The sequence below is a fragment of the Heterocephalus glaber genome, unplaced genomic scaffold, assembly GCF_053883595.1.
Source record: "Heterocephalus glaber isolate CG9 unplaced genomic scaffold, H.glaber_assembly_v1.0 deba00000676, whole genome shotgun sequence".
Lineage (NCBI taxonomy): Eukaryota > Metazoa > Chordata > Mammalia > Rodentia > Bathyergidae > Heterocephalus > Heterocephalus glaber.
Genome location: NW_028258156.1, coordinates 16,839,386 through 16,864,256, shown reverse-complemented (window position 1 = coordinate 16,864,256; position 24,871 = coordinate 16,839,386). Strand labels below are relative to the sequence as shown.

Here is a 24,871-nt window from a genome sequence, read left to right as displayed (position 1 = left end):
TGTTCAACATCACTGGTCATTTGAGAGACACAAATGGAAACAAAGCTGAGATTCTACCTCATTACAGAAAGAATGGCTGCTATCATGAAATCAACCAATAACAAATACTGGTGGGGCTGTGGGGAAAGAGGAACCTGCTCCACTGCTGGTGGGAGTGTAGACTGGTGCAAGCACTGTGGAAATCAGTATGGAGATACCTCAAAGAACTAGGACTGGAAGTCCCATTTGACCCAGCTATTCCCTTGCTGGGTATCTTCCTCAAAGAATTAAAAGAATGATACCACAGTGATATATGTGCACCCATGTTCATAGCAGCACAGTTTGTAATAGCTAAAACTTGAAAGCAGCCCAAATGCCCATCAACTGGAGACTGGATAAAGAAAATGTTTTTTTGTTTGTTTGTTTGTTTAAATAAAATGGAGTACTACTCAGCCATAAAAAATGAGAAATTAGAGACATTTATAGCTAAAGTGATGTACATTGAGGCAATACTCTTAAGTGAAATAAAGAGGACACACATGTGTAAATACCGAATAGTTTCTCTGGTGTGAGAAACTGAAAGTGTAAATAAGGACTAAAAGGTATAATAGGTAATATGAAATAGGAAGAAAAGGGGCAAAGGGGAAGGGGAAGTGGGAGTGGTAGGGGAAAGGAAAGACAGGAATGAATTAGTATAAGAAAATAAAAAAAGGAAACAAAGTCTTTGTAAATAAGGAGGGCAGGGGAAGGGGGAAAAAATAAGAACCAAGAGAATATATAAAGGCACATATTTCCAATGATGAATGTCATTATATTGTACACCTAAAATGTTCCAATAAAAGGATATATATATATATATATATATATATATATATAAAATTGCTAGAGTAAAAGACACACTACTATTAACCTCCCTCAAAACACTTTCCCTCAGGTCAAACTTTTCTCATTGTTTTTGCCACTTTTTGGAGCAATTCTGGAAGTCCTTTTGAGAGGGCCTTTAGTTGTTGTGGCTGCCTTGATGTCCTGAATAGATTAAAAATATTTTCCTTTCATGGTCACTTTGACTTTGGGAAAGAGCCAGAAGTCACACAATGCCATTATCTGTTGAATAAAGTGGATGAGGACACACTGTGTTTCTTTTCTTTTTCTTTTTTTAGTACTAGGGATCTAACTCGGGACCTTGTACTTGTGAGGCAGGTGGAGGAAACACTGAGCTAAATCTCTGAGCCTACACACCATGTTTTTGACAGAAATTTCTTAGATAGTTGACTTAATGGGATAATAAAATTCAGTCATACCTTGGTTCACGGACACTTTTGTTTGCAAACACTTTGGTTCACAAACAAAAATTTTTCAGCAGAATTTTGCTTCTATTTGCAAACTCTGCATTGGGTGATAAACATGACCATGGCCATCCTCCCTACACAAACAAACATAAACACAGCCATAGTAAAACAAATTAAGTTCACAAACCAAGGTACCACTCACAGTGAATATTTAAATTTAAAATTTGATATAATAAAAGACATATGGCCATTAATCCCCTTCAAATTGCTCTCCCTTTGCTGTGAACATACTTATCTCATATTCTTGCAAATATATCTTTTACTATAGTAAAATTTAAGTGTGACATTCACCATGTCTTTCCATCACGCCTCAAATTCCTCAAATAGACCCATGTTTAGGACCTAATTATTTTTCCAAAGTCCCCCTTCCTAGTCACACTGGGATTTAGATTTCAGACTGAATCTTGCAGGGGACACAGATATTCAATCCACTGAAGCAAGGTTATTTATCATTTGGTCAGTCTACCAGATCTTGCGTCAGAAATAATAGCCTCATGTCTTAAGCCGAAGGGAAGAAGAAAAAAAATTTATTTCATAATTGATGAAAAATTTTTACTATAAAGCTAAAAGATATATTTCTGAGATGAATGATGCAGTTTGTTACTGCACTAGAGTGTCATGTTATTTTCATTAATTGATCAAATTAGTGATTTGATCAAATAATAGATTTATTAATTAACAGCATCAGAACTGAGCTAAATATTGTAGAGGGAGCAAAGGAAATTGAAGCAATTGAAAATCAACACATTGACAGTTTGATCAACTTTCTTGCTCTTGCTTGATTTTTTAAAAAGTATTGAGGATTAAACCCAGAACTACCTCCCCAGCCCTTCTTTATTTTTATCTTTTATTTTGATACAGTCTCACTAAGTTGCTAAGTTCCTCAGGCTGGGCTTGGACGTGTGATCCTCCTGCCCCAGCCTCCCAGAGTGCTGGGATTACAGGCATGTGCCACTGTATCTGGTCTTTCCTTGATTTGTAAACTAGTTAGAAAACAAATTAAAAGTTGTTTCATAATAGATGTCAAATAAAAATTATTTAAAGGCTATGAGAAATATTATTATATTAAACAATTTGAACATTGTATATCTATTTTTTTTCCTTTAGATTTGGCGTGTAGAAAGCAATGGTAGAATTGAAATTGACCCAAACTCCTATGGTGAGTTCTATGGTGGTGACTGCTACATTATCCTCTACACTTATCCCAGGGGGCAGATCATCTACACGTGGTAAGTTTACCACTTCCACAAGAGCTCAACTTCCACAGGGCCCAGATTATGCTTGAGTATTAAGTTCTATGCAGTATGGGGTAGAATAATCCTGTAGTTGCTCCAGTGAGATTTGTATGATGTGCACATAGTGTTTTCTTTATCATGATTTTGACAGCTTTGTGGCTCCTGTCTACAGACAAGACTAGTTAGATAAAAATAATCCTCTCTGGTCTAGGAAAAAGGTTTTAATGTGGTAGTAGCCTTCTCTTACTGGATATGCAGTTCAATATTTCATCTCATTTGCAGGTGAACAGTCTAGGGGCCAGCATTGGGTGCCGTCTTTCTTACTGCTAAAATTCATGTAGGCCACCCAGATAGAAGCTGCGAAGTTGTAGTAAGGGAAACCCTGTAGGGGAAATAATTTGGGATTTCATTGCAGCATACTGAAGAGACCTCAAATTAGTGCATCTTTAGTCTTTGTCCTCCTGACATTCACAGCAATGATGGAGAAAATATTATATCCCCAGCTACAAGGTTTTCCATAATGACTGTGGTTAAGTGAAGGTTAGGTTTACTTGGTCAGAGAACCTGCTCAGGGATGCAGGACCAAAAGTCCAACCCAGTCATTGACCTGCCTCCCCCACCCCCCGGGCTAGTTCAAAGATAGGGATTGTGAAACAAATCATGTAATTGAATTTCTCTAACTTTGTATTAAGTGAAATCAGGTAAAATAGACTATTGCTGAGAAGATAGGACAGCAGAAAATAATACTCAGAAAAGATTTTAAAGCTGGGAAGTGTGTGTGTAGAATACAAAGTCAGATCCTACCTTTGCCTATATGACAGTAGCAACATGAAGTGGACATATCAGGACTCTGCTCATATGGTGACATTTCTCTTCAGTGAGTCTCACACCAGAAGACAGTCACATCTGTTCCTAGTCTTACTGCTCACGTTGCCCAGCACCTCCAGTCCAGGGAAGTTGAGGAGATATGGGATATACAGTAATACCCAAGGGCGGGCTGGCGCCCAGAAGCATTGTGGGGCCTTTGACTCACTAAGGAAGATGGTACTGGGTAGCAAATCATTCCAGGTTTCATTGTACATTCTAATGGTTAACAGTCACTGCCTGAGCCATTGCTCTCAAACACTACAGGAAGAACCTGGACTGTTTTCACAACCTACACGCCCTCACTCCAAGTTAAATAAACCAGACTCTCAGGTGCTGAGATTCCTGAGGTTCTGACGTATACTCCTATTAATGAGAACCCCTGCACCCAGAGACATTTCCGACCCCACTGTCTCTTCGTATTCTGTCCAAGATGAACGCATTTGGTTGTTGGATTCTATGGTCAAGATGTCTAAGGGGCCGGGGATTTAGTTCAGTGGTTTTGCTGCCTGCTGTGCAAGCACAAGGATCCAAGTTCGATCCCTGGTACCAAAAAAAAAGAAAAAAAAATGTCTAGGAACTATTTTTTTGAGCAGCATGTTTGTGCCAGCAAAGTGCTAGTTATTTGATATATTATTTCTATTACATTAAATAATTGTAAGGAAGATCAGAGGATAAATAACTTAATCCAAAGTCACAACTGTTGTATCTCGTGAAGTAACAGTTCAGACTTGGAGCTGAAGGTCTCTCACTTTAGCTATATCTGTATAAAACTTTAATTCAGAAAAGTGTTTGTGCAGGGCACAGCTTTTATAGGGATGATAAATTAGTTGTTCCCACTCAACTTTTTGTTCATTTTGTTTCATGATCTTTCTCTTAATTCTATTTTGAGTGTAAAAAACATAATTGCTAGTAGCACTTAGATCAAGCAAAAGAAGACTAAACAAGTAGTCAAGAATGTTTTTAGGACATGATGATAAGAGCAAGCTTGGTGATCTGGGGAATTACAGATGCCCTGGCTCACTCCAAGGCTACTGGTGAAGGGCTCCCGGAAGTGGCCTGTGAGTCAGAGAGGAAGAGGAGCTACTGTAGTCAGACCAGCAGAGAGGGAGGCTGTTCCAAGCAGTGCAGGTGAAGGCTTGCTCTAATCTACTAGCAAAGAAACACGGTTGGAGCAGAAGGTAAAACCAGAGAAATTAGACGGTGCCAAATTGTGAATGGCTTGCTCAGTCATGCTGTGAAGGATGGAGTTTATATTCAGGGCACTGGGAGCTACTGAGAGTTTGAACAAGGAAGCGACATAATTGGTTTTCCTTTTAGGGAGATTGTTCTCCATGATACAGCAGGAATGGATTTGTTGGCAAGACTAGAAGCAGGAAGATGACTGGGAGTTTGTTGCAGTAATCCAGCTGAGTGTTAATAGGGCCTGAATTAATGACAGCAGGGCTGGAAAGAGTGAAGCATATTTGCAGACTTAAGGAGTTCACATTAGAGAGACCACCATATTGTTAACAGTTACTAACTTTGGGACGGCACAGGAGGTGGTGGGGTAGTGGTGGTCATTTAGTTTTCTTTCCAATTTGGGGTGTTGAGAATTTATACATTTGGTTTTGTGCTCATTAATTACTCATAGAAAGATAAAATGCCTCTAATAGCAGCCTCACATGCTTGCCTCACATTCTTATGCTCAGATGTATTATTTTCACTATGGAGATTGAGTCTGTAAAATAGGCAGCTCCAACTTGGAGTGAGACAGACGCGGTTACTTGGCTAAGTTATGTAAGCAGCTAAGGCACAGTTCTGTTAAAGTGGAGATAAAAATGGCCGCCATATCCAGTTCTGGAAAATACACAGGGCCGTTCAGGGCTTGATGTTGGTACTTTGAAAGCAACAATAGTTTTGACAGATCATTGTATCATATTAAAATGGTTGGTTTCTTCTTAATCTTTCATAATAACTTAAGTCTTTTCTTGAAATACCTGCATGAAAAGGTCTTAAAACTGAAATATAAGCTAATGTGTTTTACCTTCATTCCTCCAGGCAGGGAGCAAATGCCACACGAGATGAACTGACCATGTCTGCGTTCCTGACTGTCCAGTTGGATCGGTCCCTGGGAGGGCAGGCTGTGCAGGTTATGATGCTTTTAACCCCTAGACTCACACAAGTTCAAGTACTGCTGGCTTAGTTACTAGCTAGAGCTTCCCTCCCATGTCTGGAGAAGCTGAGAATGTGTTGTGCTGCAAGGCAAAGGAGAGTTATGGTTGGAGATGGAATTATGGTTGCCCATCAGCAGCCTAGAAGTAGGGAGATGATCTGGATTACAGTGAGATCACCAGGGTCCTTAGGAGTAAAGCAGAGAGGCTGGGAGAGTTAAAGGGGCACAGCGTGGGGAAGACATACCCAGAAGTTGCCAGCTTTGACCAGGGAAGGGGCCCCTGCAAAGGAATACAGGCAACCTCTACAAGCTAGAAAAGGCAAGGAATTCCTTCCTATTTTAGGAAGGAATATAACTCTATGATAGCCTAACAGTAGCTTGTCTGGGTAGTCTGACTAAATTCTTATCCCAGATTTTAGCCCAGGGATTAAATTAGCCTATAACTCATTTTGGACTTCTGACCTCCAGAACTATAGGATAATAAGTTTGTGCATGATAATTTTTTACAGCAGTGACAAAAAAAATACAACAGTATAGAACTAGCACAGATGAATAATTCCAGTTAATAGATAAATAGTAGAATCATATTATAGATTTTTTTGTTGTTGTGTTTTTGAGACAGAGTCTCACTATGTAGTTCAGGCTGGCCTTGAACTCATAACAATTCTCCTGCCTCAGCCTCCCAAGTGCTGGGATTATAGGTGTATGCCACTGCACCCAGCAGATACTCTTTTTTTTTTTTTTGTACCGGGGATCGAACTTGGGTCCTTGCGCTTGCGCAGCAGGCGGCGAAACCACTGAGCTAAATCCCGGCCCTGATACTCTTAAATTATAAAAATACATAAGCTATGTGTTCTGTAGGCAGAGTGAAATTAACCTTGAAAGAGAGCATGGACCCTTATTTTTCATTTTCATGTGCCAGAATCTCAGCTGAAACAATGTCCAATGCTTAGAAGTGAGGGAGAGGTGGGAGAGAGGAGGAGAAAAAGGACAGAAATGGGAGGAGAGGGGAGAAGAAGCGAGAAGAGAGAGAAGACAAGGGAGACAAAGGACAGAAAAGGAATGGGGAAAGAATCAGGAGAAAGAAATAAGAGGGGAAGGGAGAAGAGAGAGGGAAGGGGAAGGGAGAGGTAGGAGTGAGGGAGGAGAAGAATGGATTCTTGATTTGGGTATTTCTGTTAAAAAATAACTCCTTGAGAATGACTGAACCTAAATTCAAAATAACAATCCTGTAAAAATATGAGTCAAGCCCTTTGTGTGTGCATGCATATGTATGTATACACACGTATACACTATATACATACATCTAAACTATGTACACATGAGTATGTATATAGAGAGATTGATATATAGAAAAGGCAGTAGAAAGAGATAGTTTCCTGACTAATTATAAAAGTCTGAGTGTCATACAGTGTCAGATGATACCACTGCTAGGTCCTAGATCTCTTCACTGTGCCTATGAGGCTCTTTGCAGCCTGATTTCGCTTTTTCTTAAGTTCAAATGCTCCTCTGCTTATATTTCTGGTGGAATATCTGCTGTTTGTTTCAGGATTCTTATTAGTAACCACAGGAATTTATTGGTCTTTGCTTATTTACTTTCCTCATCCTATAAATGAAATGCAGGCTCCAAGGAGACCCTGTTTACTTCTAGTGCACTCCAGTGTGTCTGTCTCCTCTTGGTAACCCAGGAGTGGTACTTGCTTGTTCCTTGTCCCTATAGCTAGCTTGAGGTCTCTCTGTCTCTGTCTCTTTCTCTTTCATTCCATCTTTCTATAGCTGGAGTTGCCCACAGCGCTGCTTGGGCATTTTCTGCCCGCCTGTGTGTTTTGTCTGTCTAGTTTTGGGGAAGGCGTCTGCTCCCATCCGCTGGGAAATGTGTCTTCCACACCAGTATGGAACTGAGAGCGGGGCCCATTTGGCCAGGACAGTGACCTTTCTGGGACAGCTGCGTGAGGCTTCCCATCTCCTCTGCAGGAGTGTGTCCGCTTAACTTCCTTGTGCTGGTGTTAAGGGAGCTAGGAGTTGATGTCCTATACGAGGATTTTGGGGGCCAGGGATTTAGCTCAGTGGTGCCACTGCCTGCCTCGCAAGTACAAGGTCCTGAGTGCGATCCCTACTACCAAAAAAAAAAAAAAAAAAAAAAAAAGGACAGCCTATACAACGTTTTTGTTTTGAATTTTTTTCAAATCTTTATAAATGTAATTACTTGTTTCAGTGTAATGATTAAATAGAAAGGTAACTCAGGTACTTCAGAGCATAAAATATAAGATGTGGAGGCTGAATTTGGTCTTCAGATGATTTCTTCTCTTTGGTACTTACATATCAAGTTAGATTTAAATGTATAGGCACATTTAACTATTTTTTAATAAGTTAGCTAACTAGCAAATTAAAAAGTATGAATTATTTTTTAAAAATTTTTATTTTATTGGTACATTTTAGGTATGCAATATAATGACATTCATCATTGGAAATTTGCACCTTTACATAATCTCTCTTGGTTCTTATTCCGCGCCCCTCCCCCCCACCCTACCTTCAACCCCTCCATCCCTCCCTATTTACAAAGACTTTGTTTCCATTTTTTCATTTTCTCATATTAATTCCATTCCCTTGTTTCCTTTCCCCTACCCCTCCCACTTCCTTCCCCTTTGCCCCTTTTCTTCCTATTTCACATTACCTATTATACCTTTTAGTCCTTATTTACACTTTCAGTTTCTCACACTAGAGAAACTATTCGGTATTTACACGTGTGTCCTATTTATATCAAAAAAGTATGAATTATTTACATGCACTCAGCCCTATTTCCTGATGAAGTATTGCATTAATTTCTTCAATAGAATACTTCTAGCTAAGAACTGACATCATCTTTGCCATTTAGTTGATCTTTAACAACGAAATGGTAATTTTTAGTTTAGTCACTAGATGGCAGTATTTTACATAATGCTGAGAAAACTAAATTTGCTGTTTCATATTAATAGCGTTGAAAATGTTTTAATCTGCCTTCTCCCTCTTACTCATCTTCACAAGAAAGCATGGTTCTTCATCAGTGATCCCCTTTCCCTTATGTTGGAAATTGAAGTTTCCTCAAGGTTATGTGAAACGCTAAGCAAACAGTCTTTCTTAAAGATTCCTTCATACGCTTTTCCACAGCTCTGTGACTGTGAGGAAATATTTTCATAATTAGCCTCTCACTTACTTGTATGTCTGCTGGTTGAACATATTTATGAAGTCAGTTATTTCACTCCCCGGGCCTCCCTGTAACAGTGAGTGCATTGGCATTCCCGTTACCCAGCCTTTGGGACAGGGCAGACCAGGGTAGACAAGGCAGTTCATTTCAGCACCAGGCAGAACAAATACAAAAAGTAGGGGACTGGTCCAGTATTTGAATTCTTTATGTGAAAAAAAATGCATGAATAGTTTATGTGAGAAGTAGGAAATTTTAATTCAGTATTGGCTGTTAGTAGGTGAAACCAAGCAAGTAACTTGCCAGTTATTTTCTTCCATTTCCCAATTTCCTCGTCCTTGAAAAGTATTTATATCATATAAAAATAGGCTGCTTATATTAAGCATATCTTACGCTTATGATTACCATTTTATAAGTTAAAAGGTTGAAAGTGTATACTCAGTTTATTTTTGCCAACTTTTAATGTTTCACCCTACACATATGGGCAGGTAGAGATAATGAGTGTAATTTGTGTTGTTATATTTTTGAACATACATCTCTCTTTTTTTTTCTTTTTTTTTTGGTACTGGGGATTGAACTCGGGACCTTGCGGTTTTGAGGCAGGAGGCAGAACCACTGAGCTAAATCCCTGGCCCCCGAACACACATCTCTTAATCTTCTGAAACAGCTCCAAGAACACATGAGAATCTACTACATCCATAAATACTGTAAAATATCAGTGTTCTTGAAAGGAGAGTACTCTTCATAAAAGGTGGCAGATAGCAACATGTTTTTTCGCCTTTGGAGATGCAGATGAATAAACTTACACCTTCGAGTTTTCTGAGAGCAGAAAGTGCTGCAGGGACACTGTGCCTGAGGTGACAAAACATTTCTAAGTGAATGTGGTTTATCACTAACCTATATTTTTTGTTAATTGTCGTCCCTCCTGCTCCTGACTTTTGGTGTATTTTTTTAAAAATGAAGAACATATTTAGAAATGCAGCCTTCTTTCACCGCACTCTTTATTATATTTCTCTAATTCCCCTACCCCCTCCACCCAGGTCCGAGTCTCCCAAGGCAAAGAGCCTGCTCACCTGCTGAGTTTGTTCAAAGACAAACCACTCATTGTTTACAAGAATGGGACATCCAAGAAAGGCGGACAGGCCCCGGCTCCGCCTGTGCGCCTCTTTCAAGTCCGGAGAAACCTGGCATCTGTTACCAGGATTGTGGAGGTACCGTCACTGTCGCCCACTCAGGAAAGTGTGCCCCAGTTAATGCATGTCCCCTCAGCCATCAGCAAACGCTGGCCGGTCCCCTTCATTTCTATAATTAATCCACTGTTCACATGAAATAAAAATCACTAAACGCCAGGAGAGTTGAATGAAAAGTTAAACTCCAGACACCAGCTTCTTACATTTTTCAACTTCCCTGGACCCAAACCAATGAATTTTAAGGATCTTAAAACAAATCATGCTCTCAAATCAGGCACAAGGCAGTCCCGAGAAGCCTGGGGAAAGGGCCTGTGTGTCCGAGCACTCGGGGGTCTGCGAAGGGAGGCCCTGGTGTGCACAGGGGTGACGTGTGGGATGCAGACTCGGCCGCACTGAACCCATCCGACCATATCTCATCTCCTGTCACCTCTTGTCACTGTTGGAACCCAGATCTTCCAAATCATGCCCAGCTGCCCTGCCCGTCCCCAGACCTGGAGCTATGGCCCGGCCCTTCCCTCTGCACAGGCAGAGCCTGTGAGACCCAGGCAGTGTGTGTCCCTCCATCCCCACGTCTTCTCCATGCCTCCCTCCCTGTAGTCTTCTCGCTCCAGGTCTGTCCTGTGAGAACGTGGGTCCCCCACAGCCCTGTCAGTGGAAGTTGTGTTCCCCCAGTGCCCACTTCCAGGGCCCTGGGTGGGGCTGGGCACTGTCCTTGCTCACCCGGGGCTCTTTGGTTTCTGTCCTTTTCGTCTGACTCTCCCTGCTCTGCCAGCCCTCTTGTGGCACCATCTGTGGAGCTGTGGGCCCCTCCTCCTTTACGTTTTGAGTATTCCAGCCATTGGCTCACTATCACCTTCCCTCTGGCCTCTCCCTTCCAATAATCTTTTCATCTCACACTTGCATGGTCCTCTGATAAATCCTGCCTTTGATAGTAAAAAAACTACAGCCCCTCAGAAATCTGTTTAGTCATCTGGTCCCTGACAACCATCTCCTATTCTTTGGCTCCTTTATCCCAAGATGCACATTCTGGCAATTCTCCAGGCCCACGGCTGCATCTTCACCCCTCTCCACCCTTCACACCCTTCAGGTCCATCCCTGTCCTGAAGTCTCTAGCACCTCCCTCCCTCCCTCCCTCTCGGTAATTCTGATTCAGAGTTTGCAGAGAAGCCAAGCATAATCATACGTGGTCACCTTATCTCCCACCCTGCTGTTTCACCGACTTGTCTGCATTTTCTTCCCCTTCCATTAATGAAATGTAAAATTTTGAAAAAGTTAATACTCATATTGAGTAATTTACATATAATCAAGTATTTTATTAATGTCAATTTAATTAATATCTATAATCAAATTAATTCAATATCTATAAATCAGTAATAAATAATATCTTTTATAAAGTGACCTGTCACTTTATAAATAAATTTCACCGTAAATGTCACTTTACTCAATAAATAATTGAGTAAATGTTTATTACATAGAATACAAACTATGGCTCCCGTCTAAGGCCAAATTCCTCCCACCACCAACCTCTGTCCAGGATTCCCTCCTTTCCTGAGGACTTTTCTAGATTGCTCTCCATGCATTCATTCATCCTGATTGCAGGCGACAGTCTCCTTTCTCTTCTCTATCACTGATTTATTCTTGTATCCTTGGTCATTTACTTTGAAATTCATAGATGTCTTTAAAAAAAGTCATTTCTTTCAAAACTGTGTCTTGACCCCGCCCTTGACCTTCTCCAGTGACCCTCATTTTTCTCTCCTCTTAAGATCAGAGGTCCTTGAAAACGTCACTCACTCCCTGGCCACGGTTTTGAGCCTCCTGTTCTCCCCAGAGCCAGTCAGTCAGTGGTCTGGCTTTCATCTGGCTGGCCAGTGCCCGCCTCTTCACACAAAGGTCACTTCTCTGTCTTGTTTTTCCTCATTTCCCACTAGCATCGGCCATAGTCAACCTTCACTGTTTCATTGAATGCCTTTTCCCCACGGGGGGTTCACAGCACACACTCCCTGTGATTGCTTCCAAACTGCCCTCCTTCCTTCTGGAGGCTGCTTTCCCAGTTTCCCTCTGCTTGGCCTCCAGGCAGCGAGTGCCCCAAGGTTCAGTCTTGTCCCTTTTCACGGTGGTCTCCTTCAGTCCGGGGTTTAGTGATGGCTTGTGTGCTGATCTCATCCAGAAGGGAAGATCAGATTCCAATTTGTTCAATTACGAAGAATTAAAAATAAACCTATGAAATCGACAGTAAAACTCTCACTGTGGACCCTTCCAGATGATTTCAGATGAAAGACGCCCCTGGACTTTGCCCTGTGACCCTCTTGGTCTCTTTCCCAGCTGCCGTTCTTTTGTGGACACCAGCAACCAAATGCGAAGCGTAGCCTTATTTCCTACCTGTCTCCTTAACATTCGCAGCCTTTGCAGAATGCACTGGCCAGGATCATTTCATACAGCTTTCTGTCTCCACCACCCGATAGGCTAATGCTTTCTTTAAAATTTTTTTTTTTAATTTTTAAAATTTTTATTAGTGCATGGTTGCAGGACATAATGATTACATTCCTCACAGGGAGTTGGTACATGGACATAACACATCTTAATTCAGTGTTCAACCTCCTTCCTCCTGTTGTGTCTCATCTCTGGGTCCCTCTCCATCTACAAAAGATTCATCTCCAGTTTTTAAAAATTTTTTTCATGCCCTTGCCTCTTGTTCCCCTTCCCAATGGAAAAAGTTTTCCTACTTCCTCTTAGGATTTCACTCTTTGTTTATAAAGCTTCCGATCTCCCTCCCTGATCCACACCAGTCCAGGCACTGATCTCGTTACCTTCTCTGTCATCCTGGCTCTTTCCTCTGGACCAAGAAGGGGACACATGGGTTAGAAATCGGAAGTCCTGAAAGCCAGAGCCTGCTCTTGTCATTGTTCATCATCTAATCTCACGGGTTCCTGTACAGAGTGTGGTGTCAAGGACTTAGGACCCCTTCCCCAAATGTCACCAACCCCTGGGGCATTCGCGAAGGCTCCAACAGCCATTCCTTGTTGTTGCAGCCATTCCTTCTCATCACTAAAGTGTGCTGCTGTCTGAGAGGGGCTGGGTGGCCAAGACAGAGACCGAGATGCTCCTTCTCCATCAATTCACATGCCATAGGGCTGTCCCAGTGCAGCCCCGGGTTAATTTCCTGGGGCAGAGCAGAGGATGTGCATGTTTGTTACAGTCACAGCTTCTGGAAATATTTATTGAGGAAGGAGCCACAATGAATTTCAATCATTGGGTTATTTTTCTTCATGCTCTAGGTTGATGTTGATGCAGATTCATTGAATTCCAATGATGCCTTTGTTCTGAAACTGCCCCGCAATGCTGGCTACACCTGGGTAGGAAAAGGTGCCAGCCAGGAGGAGGAGAAGGGAGCAGAGTATGTGGCAAATGTTCTGGGGTGCAGCACTGCAAGGATTCAGGAAGGCAAGGAGCCAGGTGTGTGCTGTGGGGTCAGAACTGACATTTGCTGGGCTTGCTGCTCGCTGTTCTTTGTGAAGGGTCTTTGCGGGATGGTCAAAGAGGGTTAAGGCCCCTTCCGTTGGTTGCCAGAGTGAATGATGGTACCTGGTACATTTAAGTAACTTCTTATCATTGAAGTTAAGGTGAGATAATATTATTGGCAATATAAAACAGTACCACCACATGCTCCTGAATATTCATTGAGTAACTCCGTGTTTTCTGTAGAGGAGTTTTGGACCTCCCTCGGAGGGAAGAAAGAATACCAGACCTCGCCACTGCTGGAAACGCAGGCTGAAGACCATCCGCCCCGGCTCTATGGCTGCTCCAACAAAAGCGGAAGGTTCACTGTGAGTGTCTTAAGAAGCAGTGCAGAAGGAAGGAGACCCAGAGAAGGAGGGAGGCGGGAGACAGGGGAAGCAGATGAAGGAAGCATGAAGATGTGTTATGTACATGTACCAACTCCCCATGATGAATGCAGTCATCACCCACTGTGAACATGAACTAATAAAAGCTAAAATTAGAAAAAAGAAGCTGTGGGATAGAACCTAATGACACAGAGAGGCATTCTACGTCAGCTCTGATCCTCTGCAGCCACAGGCAGCTGAGATATTAGGTTCAGCTGACCTGCAAACCACAGTGATAGAATCTTTGCTCCCTGTAGCGTAGTCTGAGGGTCAATGGTGCAATGGATGTGAAAGCATTAAGCATATTGAAAAGTAGTATATAAGTCAAGGATTTCTTACAGTAGCTACTGTACATCTATGTCAGCATTTGGCAGCTGCTGGACAAATTATAAATGATTGGATTTGCTAGTTTAACAATTAGATACTTTCTGTTGAGCAGCAGTCATTTCTTTTTTTTTTTCTTAATTTCTTTTATTGGTACATTTTAGGGATACAGTTCGTTTACATTTATCATTGGGTGTTTGTACCTGTACATGATGCATCTTGTTTCTTATTTTTTCCCTATAACCTGTGCGCCCTTCACCCCTCTACCCTTCCCTATTTACATAGACTTCATTTCCATTTTTTTTCTTTTCTCATAGTTTTCCCTTTCCCTCCTTTCCCCTTTCCCTCCCTTCACCCCTTCTTCTTTGGACCTTTTTTCCTATTTCAAATGATCAATTATTCATTTTAATCATTTTAACCCTTGTTTACACTATCAGTTTCTCACACTAGAGAAACTATTCGGTATTTACACGTGTGTCCTATTTCACTTAAGAGTATGGCCTCGATATGCATCCATTTAGCTATAAATGACTCTAATCTTTCGTTCTTTATGGCTGAGTATTACTCCATTTTATAAAAAACCCACATTTTCTTTATCCAGTTTCCAATTGGGCTGCTTCCAAGCTTTAGCTTTTACAAACTGTTTCGCTCTGAACATGGGTGCACATATATCGCTGTGGTATGATTCTTTTAATTCTTTTGGGAAGATACCCCGCAGGGGAATAGCTGGGTCAAATGGGACCTCTAACCCTAGTTCTCTGAGGTGTCTCCATACTGATTTCCACAGTGGTTGCACCAGTCTGCACTCCCACCAACAATGGAGAAGGGTTCCTTTCTCCCCACACCCCCGCCAGCATTTGTTATTGGTTGATTTCTTGATAGCAGCCATTCTTTGTGCGGTGAGGTGGAATCTCAGTGTTGTTTTCATCTGCATCTCTCAAATGACCAGATGTTGAACATTTTTTCAAATGTTTATTTGCTGCTTTTTCTTCTTTGTCTGAGAAATGTCTGTTCATTTCAGATGCCCATTTTTGAATTGGGTCTTTGAATTTGGGGGGGGTCTGATTTTTTTCAATTCTTTATATATTCTAGATAATAGTCCTTTGTCTGAGGTACAGCTGCTAAAAAGTTTTTCCCACATTGTAGGTTTTCTGTTAGCTCTGTTGGTGGTTTCTTTTGCAGGAGCAGCAGTCATTTCTCATCTAACTGTTGGTTTTACACTTCACTTTGCCAGGGGAATATAAACTTTCTCCATGTTGATAGAATGAAAGACATTATGGAACTATTAGGATCATTGGACAGAATCACAGAAAGCTACATATGCCACCTACAAATTAACAGGAATGCTTTATTTTGTCATTTACAGGCTTCAAATTCTAGGCAATTAAAAGTAAAACTAGAAGGATCTGTGTAAATGTCTTATTTTGGGCCGCTGTAATCAACTTACCATAGACAGAGTGGTTTAAACATTAAGCATTTATTCCTCACAGCTCTGAAGGCTAGAAAGTCCCAGGTCAGGGCTCCAGCAGCGCTGCTGTCTGGTGAGGGCCCACTTCTTGCCTCCCTGTGTCCTCACCTGGCCAGGAGAGCGAACTCGAGTCTCTCCTCTGCCTTTGACTACTGTCTTCATGGGGCTCCGACCTTGGGAGCTCCACTGAACCTAATCCTCTCTCAGAGGTCCTGGCTGATCCTGTCCACTGGGGTTATGGCCTCAATCTATGGATTTTGGGGGGATACAAACTCACAGTCCATGGCTACATAAGACTGATTTTGTATTGAGCTCCAAAATATCATCCTGGGCTACAGCCCCTCATCTCCATGTAACCAGAAACATCTGCTATTTCTGACATAGAAGGGTTTTGTGTAAACTTAAAAGATGAATTCCTTTATCTGTATAAAATTTGACCTACGCATCTATTCAGCGTGTCCTGGGGAATACAAGCTTAATTTTCAACATGCACACAAGGAAGTGTCCTATGTACTTTCCCAGGTACATTTAATGCTAGAAATAAAAAAGCTCTGAAGAAGAAACTGTCCATGTACAAATCACTCTTGAATTTTATAATTTTTTAAAACTTTAGTTTGATCTAAAAATTAAAGTCTGAATAGTAGTGATACTCAGTTATTGAGCACCATAGTTTGTTACTTTTCAGGAAATCCCTGTACTTGCTGCATTTTATAAACTTGCCATAAGAAAAATCTACAATTTTATTATTTTGACTATTAATTGTATATTGCATCTAAACAACGTCATTATTGGCATATGTTTCTACAATTTCTTATCCATATTATGTACTAATATTGCTATAAATTAATCTTTGCAAGGAAGATATATTTTATTTTATGTTTTGGTGCTGGGGATCAAACTCGGGTCCTTGTGCTTGCGCAGCAGGCGGCGGAACCACTGAGCTAAATCCCTGGCCCAGGAAGATATATTCAAAAAAATAAGTATCTAGGCTTTGTTCTCAGTGAGGTTTTAAGAAAGTCTGTGAGTTGTTTTGTGTGAGTGTGTCTGTATGTGTACATGTGTGCATGTGTTGTCACAGACATGTCAGCCTTTGCAGGAAATACACATTTCCTTTGTACCTACTCATTTTCTTGATCAGTATTTGGAATCCTTTCATCTTCCTTCATAGTTTAAGGAAAAGGATTGTTAGTGACTAGAGTTTAATTTTATGGTCATCACCAGAAAATAGGCTTCAGACAGGTGGAGTCATATAAGGCAGCAGAGATACTGGTTAAAAGCACAGATTTTAGAACCAGTCTTCCTATGAGATACCACTTACTTGGTGATACCGGTAGCTTACTTGGTGATACCGCTTGCCTGTTGATATAACTTATTGGCTCTGTGACCTTCAGCTGATTCCTGTGGTCTCTGTGCTGTAGTTTTCTCATCTGTAAAATGAGGAAAATCATAGTGATTACTTCTTATGGTTGTTGTGAGTATTAAATTAATTGTTGCATAGAAAGACTAGAATAGTGGTTGATGCAAAGTAAGTGATATTTGAGGTTTTTGATTTTTAAAACCATTATGTTACTGGTAAATATTTTTTAGGGTCCATAATATTTTTTCAATTTTTTTTAGTATATGTTTTCAGCATGTAACGACTACCTTTGTTGTGTGGAGTTGATGCACTTTAATTCTTCTTCTCATCTTCTTGCCTTCCCTTTCCTCTCCACTTTCTCCATCTCTTGGTCTCTTCTGATTCCATGTGAATTTTAGGATTATTTTTTCCAGTTCTGTGAGGAATGCTGTTGGTATTATGATTGGGATTGCATTAAATCTGCATCTCAGTTTTGAAAGCATGGCTATGCTGACAATACTGGTACTGCCCATTCAGGAACAGCGGAAATCTTTCCATTCTCTGATGTCCTTTTCAATCTCCTTTTTTCAGAGTACTGTAGTTTTTTTTGTTTTTTTTTTCTATCTGGTACCCGGGATCAAACTCAGGACCTTGTGCTTGCGAGGCAGGCGTGGGTGCCACTGAGCTAAATCCCCCCCAGGGTACTGTAGTTTTCATTGTAGGCCTTTCAGTTGCTTGGTTAGGTTAAATCCTAAATATTTAATTTTTCTTGATGCTCTTGTGAATGGCATTATTTTCCTAATTTCTTTCTTGAGTGAGTTCATTATTGGTGTACAGGAATGCTGTAGATTTTTGTGTTGTTTTTGTATCCTGCTACCTTAAGGAATTTGATTATTAATTCTAGGAATATTTGGTAAAAATTTTTGGGTCTTCTATTCAGAGGATCATATTGTACGCAAATAATGATAATGATGCATTCATTTCCTATACATATCCCGTTTATTTCTTTCTATTGCCTAACTGCTCTAGCTAATGTTTCGAGTACTATATTTAAGAAGAATGGTGATACTGGATGTTTAGTCTTATACCTGATTTTAGAGGTTTTCCCCTATTTAATAGTATGCTGGCAGTAGGATTGTCATAAATAGCTTTTACTAGATTAAGATAAGGTCTTTTTTCTATATCTATTTTCAGGGTTTTCATGATGAATGGATGCTGGATTTTGTCGACAGCTTTTTCTGCATCTATTGAGATGACCATGTGATTTTTGTTCTTCTGTTTATGTGATATATTACATTTATTGATTTTCATATACTGAACTATCCCTGCATTCCCTTGATGAAGCCCATTTGGTCATAAGATGTGATCTTTTTGATGAATTTTTGCATTCTGTTTGCCAGTATCTTGTTGAGGACTTTTACATCTATGTTCATTAAAGAGATTGGCCTGTAGTTTTTTCTTGTGATTGGGCTCTTGTCTGGTTTTGGAATCAGGGTAATGCTAGCTTCAGGAATGACTTCAGGAGTACACTTTCCCTTTAAATTTCACGAAAGAGTTTGAGGAGTATTGACGTTACATCTTCCCTGAAGTTCTTGTATAATCAGGTGTGAATGCACTGGGTCTTGGGCTTTTCTTAGTTGGTACTTTTTAAAAAAAAAATCACTGATTCAGTTTCATTGTGTGTTATTGGTTTATTCAAGGTTTTTACATCATCTTAGCTCAGTTTTGGTAATTCATAAGAATCTATCCGTTTCTTCTGAATTCTCCAATTTATTGGCATTCAGGTTTTCCAAGTAGTTACTAATAATCTGGATTTCAGAGATGTCCATTATGATTTCATCTTTTTCATTTCTAGTGTATTGATTTGGGTCTTTTCTTTCCTTTTTTTTGGTAAGATTGGCTAAGGGTTTGTCTATTTTGTTTATTCTTTTGAAGAACCAGCTCTTTGATTTATTGATTCTATTTTTTTGGCCACATTTCATTAATTTCTGCTCTTACTTTTAAATTTCCTTCCTTGTATTAGCATTGGATTTGGATTGTTTTTGTTTTCCTAGGATCTTGAGGTACATCACTGGGTTATTTATTTGGGCTTGCTTTGTTTTTCCGATGTGGGCATTCATAGTGATAAACTTCTCTTTTAGGACTGCTTTCATGTGTTCAATAAATGGGTGTGTTTACTGGCATTACTGTTTGATTTTAAGAACTATCTAATTTCTTCCTTGATGTGATTGGTAAATATTTTGTAAAAGGATAATGTCAACAAATTCCTTTCTTTTTGTGAACGTGCAGTTTTTTTTGGTATAAGGATCTCGGAATCTTGTCAGGGAACAACAAACATGAATTACACCTAGAAATCTGGTATTTCCCTGGGACAAGGTTGATCCAGTCTGGGCTCTGTCTGGTTCTCCTGTGAGCTGCAGGTTGGGCTTATGCCAGTTTGTCTTATGACAAAGCCCTGGAATGCAAGAAGGCCCTTGCTTAGTTATACTTGCCGAAATAATATGACCAAGGCCATGGTCAGCTGTACCTGTCTGACTGTACTGCAGTCGCCTGGAAGGAGGGGCTGGGGAGGGAAGAACTGAGAACCTTCTCAAGAATCGGGACTGACATCATGTGGAATTCTCGATAATAATGTTGAACTTTAGATTAACGCATCTCCCATGGATATTGGGTGGATTAAACTAACCGTTCCATTACCATTTACTGTTCACTATAGAGAACACAGTTTAACCCATCAAAAATAAAACAGTAAAAAATTGCACGTACAATATTGTGTTTTAATGTCATCTTATTGAAAATTGTTGATGTACTAAAATGTCCAGATTTGTTGACTAGAATTAAAATGATCTTGACCTACAAAATGAAAGAATGAAATACCTAGACTGTAAACTCAAACATCTTGGAGACGATGCAGGTGATGAGGTCTGTGACGCCATTTGCCATAAGGAACTGCTGGTAGGAGGACTGTGTTGACTGTACGTGTTCTTCCTAAAGGCATTCAGATACGGTGTTTGTGTTGAGTACCATACCGAGTAACTGCACCATCAGTGAGTGACACTTGATTAAACACTTGTTACTCAAAAAGAAGAAAAAAATGACTACTAAAGTTTTTCACTGCCCTCCAATAATAGAAAGCATTTATATTCTGTGTATTAGAAAAATTCTGCTGTATTGTTGGTCATGAAGCTTTTAATGTATTTCAGATTGAGGAGGTTCCAGGAGAGTTCACCCAGGATGACTTAGCAGAGGATGACGTTATGCTACTAGATGCTTGGGAACAGGTAGGAACCACACTGTTTGTAATGAGAAAATGAGCTTGTGGCTGGGAACTGACAGAACCTGCTTTGAGATATGACAGGTCTAACAATAAACAGGCTCAGATTTAGGCTGTATTCAAAAGAAACATTTACAGGGCAAGTTGATTTCTTGCTGCAGAAACAATTCCACTGCTACTATCTTTGGTTCTATAGTCTTAGACAAAAAATGTTCTGTTCTTCATTTATTTGTAAAATGTACTCACCTGACTTACTCATACATTCATTTTATTAATGTGTACATTAATAGGTACATTTTATGAGGGAGACTAAATTATTGCAAACTTCTTCTGACATTTGACAAGAGGTTATTGGGATCCCACCCCCGGGGAAGAAGCAGGCATAAGTAGGTTTGAATCTGAACAGTTAAATATGTTACTGTTTTATACTTCTTCATCTAGGTGAACATCAGTGGTGATTTGACATAACACATCTGGTAGCTTTTAAAAAATCTCTTTGTAAACTAACAATAGCAAAAGGGAAAAACAAATATGTTAGGAATCAAATAATATAAAGCAAGTGTGAACTCCTTATCTGAATTAGACCTGGACTTAGAATCAGCACACAGACTATTGATTTTAAGGTCTGTTTCTAGTTGAATCTTTATCTATTTTTTTGGTACCGGGGATCGAACTCTGGACCTTGCGCTTGTGAGGCAGGCGTCAGAACCACTGAGCTAAATCCCCAGCCCTTAGGGTCTGTTTCTAATGGCTAAATCATGTAAATTACACATCAGCCTTTTGGTCTATGATGATCATATTGAGGATCCAGTCTCAGCTTCTGAATATACTACATTTAATATCTTTTTTGTTTTGGTACCAGAGATCGAACTCGGGACCTTGCCGCTTGCAAGGCAGGGGCCAGAACCACTGAGCTAAATCCCCGGCCCACATTTAATATCTTTCAAGTCATACTTTTTATTTACATTATGCAGTCATGGTGTATTCTGTGTCCTGCAAACAAGCATTCCAACACTTCCAGTATGAATTAGAATACAACAGAAACTTAGTGTGAGCAAAATCGCTCAGCCAGTAAGTGATTTTAAAGTGACTTAAGTGTAAAATAATTCAAGAAAACTTCTCAGTGTTACAACATTCAGCCTTTCTGGGAATGGTGGCAAACACCTATAATCCCAGCACTCTGGGTGGCTGAGGCAGGAGAATCACAAGTTCAACTCCATAATGGGCAACTCAACAACTTAGCAAGACCCTGCTTCAAAGTAAAAAAAATTTAAAAAGGGCCAGGGATATAGCTCAGTGCAAAGGCTCTGGGTTCAATTCCCAGTACTGAAAAAAAAAATTTAACCCACACATTTGACAAAAAGAGGATACATATGGGATATATCTATATCTATATCTATATCTATATCACAGATTACATAATATATGTGAACTTTTTAATTTACTACTTTTATATTTAAATACTAAATATTATAGCAGTTTATCAAAGTTATACAGGGCACAATACCGCAGGAGAAGAGCACTGGACTTAAGTCAGAGATTCCTGAAGGGAGTCAGGGGCTTCCACAAGCAAGCTGTGTGTCTAGACGTGGTGCTCTCCAGCCTGACCTGCATCTAGGAAATGCAGGTGATAAGTACCTTACGCACTCCAGGTGGTGGATGTCCTGAAACGCCAATCTGTTCTTGAGAAACATCGCTTCATAAAGTAGAAAATGCCATGTCAACATAAAATGTGGCTGTGAAATCTGTAGTCAGACTGGCTGGGTATAAATTTAGTTATCTCTCGTGGGAATGAACACTTGGAAAGCAAGGGAACTGCTGTGGGCCCCCTGCTAACCTCCTTTCTTCTGGAATTGTTGTCAAAATGAAACGAGCCGGATGTAAAAGCATTTGGCACAGGGCCTAGCACTGAGACAACACTCCTAAAGCGGTACATATTGTTACTGTTTTGTTTTTCAGATATTTATTTGGATTGGCAAAGATGCCAATGAAGTTGAGAAAACAGAATCACTGAAGTCTGGTAAGCTAGATCCTGTGTGTAGTTATGGCAGTAACCTGTTTTTTTCACCATATCTCTCCAAAATATATATCAAAACCAAGAAGTAGCTTACCTGTCATCTTCAGAACTGAAGAGTAATGGAATCTTTTAAAACTGAAGAATTTCACAATGAGCACAAGAAAAATCTTTTTAAAATCTAATTTCGAATACATTTATTTCTAAAAAAATTTCAAGTTACTTACACCCTGTTTTGTCATGAAAATAGTAAAACTTTGATAACTATGATGACCTGGATATTTTTAAACTTCCTTTAAAGTAATACTGTTCTTTCTATTATGTTCTTTCTATAACAATCATGATCCCATAAGAATAATTTCATAAAACTTGAAATTTTATCAAGCAATAATGAGACTTTATAATGGTGCTTCTTATGGGAGATGAGATAAATCAACAAGAAATTATTTATATTTGGCTACTTGGGGACAATGAAAATTTAATTAGCAAATACAGAAAAATTTTCATTCTATAGTGACTTTGGTTTAACCAAAGCTAATTGAATTTATATGTTTGCAACTCTTTTTAGCCAAAATGTACCTTGAGACAGATCCTTCTGGAAGAGATAAGAAGACTCCAATTGTCATCATAAAACAGGGACATGAGCCACCCACATTCACAGGCTGGTTTCTGGGCTGGGATTCCAGTAGGTGGTAAATTGATTTTTGTTAAAAAATAAACAAGCGTTAGAGGCACATTAAAGGCAGTTGTCTCATTGCTGGTGGGGAGGGGGTGCTTTTTGTTTGTTTGGCTTTAGAAAATTAACCTCAGCCAAATGGCTATTTTTATGCCAAGTATTGGTTAAAATTCTTTTTAAAGGAAATTTTGTATGTTAATATATTGAAATAACCTAAAGTAAAGTTTTGTTAAGGGATAATATTAGCTGTTCTGAAAACAGGTTTATACCTTTTTATATGACCTTTTAAAAACAAAATGCTTTGTATTTTCTAGGGAATTTGTCAGGTAGGAAATTTTATAATTTAGCAAACCTTAGCCAGACTTGTTCTTTAATATGCCAGAGAAGAAAGCCATTGTACCTTTGAAGTTTTTCTCTTTCCTATGTATTGTCTTCAAAATAATTGTATATTTTCAGTAAGGTTTATGTTAAAATGGCTTTAAAAATGTGTTATTTGCTTTCTTTAGTCAATGTGACTTTGATACCATTAACTCCTAAGTGTCATCTTCCAAAAGAAACTTTCTCTTGTTGCTTTTTGAAGTCACAGCTCTTTCATGGTAAATTGTGTTCTTAGCAGTTTAGCTGTATGTATTTGACTGTACATGTTTACTATTACAGCAGATACACACAGAAAACTTTACTAATGCGCTTTCATCATTAAAATACATCTTTCTGAAAAGGTTTTGTGTTGTAACATTTTTTTCAAATTTCACATGCGTTGATTACTCTATTGATTCTTAGATCTAGAATGTCCTGCAGAAGTCTCATGTGCTCAGAGGCGGGGCTTTGGGAAGGTAGCTGGATCATGGGGACGCTCTTCTCATCGGTGGATTGATCCGTTTATAACTCAGTGTTCCATTAGGAAGTGGGCCTATTTGGGGTGTGCCTCTGGACAGTATACAGTATCTCCCTCCCCACCTCCTCCCCTCTCTCTTTGCTCCCTGGGTGCCACGAGGTGAGCCGTTTTCCTTAGTCACGCCCTTCCACCATGCCACTTCTGCCTTGATGCCATTGACCATGGACAAAAAACCCCCAAACCATGAGCCAAATTAAACTTTTTCTCCTTTAAGTTGTAGGTGTCAGGTATTTTGTCCCAGTGAAGGAAAGCTGACTAATGCAATGGTTAAATACTTTTATGCACAAATAGATGTGAATCTAATATTTCTTAAATTATTGTCATTAAAATTAAATAACTTTCCTATGGTTAGATAATTATGACAGATTTTAAATATCACTTGATGCATATGGAACATGGGCTCCAGACAGTAGGAGGCTGGGGTGGAATCTAGAGCTCCAGTAGAAACCAACTTTGGTAGTGGGTTGGGGGGAATCTGGCTGAGGAGAGCTGCACTTCCATGGAAAGGGGAACAGAACAGGGGAGAGGTCTGAGGAACTCTGACCATCTCTCTGGGGATGTGAGGGACAGGTGTTTTCACAGTGGTTCTGGCCTGGGGAAGGGGGACCTGTTCTACTATGGCTAATGGTAAATGACCTCATGAAGTCACAGGGCGAGTGAGGGTGGTGAGGAAACAGTAAGATGTCGAACTTCAGGTATTGTCCATTTCGCAAATGCTTATTACTCGGTATCAAGCACTATTGGTTCTTTGGATCCAATGTGAATGACCCAGACAAAAACTTCAACTTTCGTGAAGAGGCCAACAGAAACAAAATCAGGAAGTCAGCATGTTATAAAATATATTACAAGATAGGTCGTATGGAGGAGAAAATAGAGGGAAGGAGGTGAGAGAATACTAGGTGAAAAGGGGGATAGTGTGCAGTTTTAATAGGGTGACCAGCAGAGGCCTTGCCAAGTAGGTGATATTTATACAAAGAATCAACAGAGGTTAGGGAATGAAGGTCATGGTATTACCCAGGCAGAAAGAGGACCAAGTACTTACGGGCTCAA

The 24,871-nt window shown here is 39.9% G+C and overlaps 1 protein-coding gene across 2 annotated transcripts in view; it reads left to right on the top strand.

The window, feature by feature from the left end:
* The window catches only part of Scin (scinderin), an 80,857-nt gene extending 57,213 nt beyond the window's left edge, over nucleotides 1–23,644 (top strand). For both annotated transcript variants that reach the window (XM_004839621.4, XM_087206710.1), the window contains 8 exons: nucleotides 2,436–2,557; nucleotides 5,468–5,558; nucleotides 9,804–9,974; nucleotides 13,229–13,406; nucleotides 13,656–13,777; nucleotides 20,166–20,243; nucleotides 22,196–22,256; nucleotides 22,819–23,644. In XM_004839621.4, the coding sequence (XP_004839678.1) occupies nucleotides 2,436–2,557; nucleotides 5,468–5,558; nucleotides 9,804–9,974; nucleotides 13,229–13,406; nucleotides 13,656–13,777; nucleotides 20,166–20,243; nucleotides 22,196–22,256; nucleotides 22,819–22,946 (951 nt within the window). In that variant the 3' untranslated portion in view covers nucleotides 22,947–23,644. The remainder of the gene's footprint in view (nucleotides 1–2,435; nucleotides 2,558–5,467; nucleotides 5,559–9,803; nucleotides 9,975–13,228; nucleotides 13,407–13,655; nucleotides 13,778–20,165; nucleotides 20,244–22,195; nucleotides 22,257–22,818) is intronic.
* The last annotated feature ends 1,227 nt before the right edge of the window (nucleotides 23,645–24,871 follow it).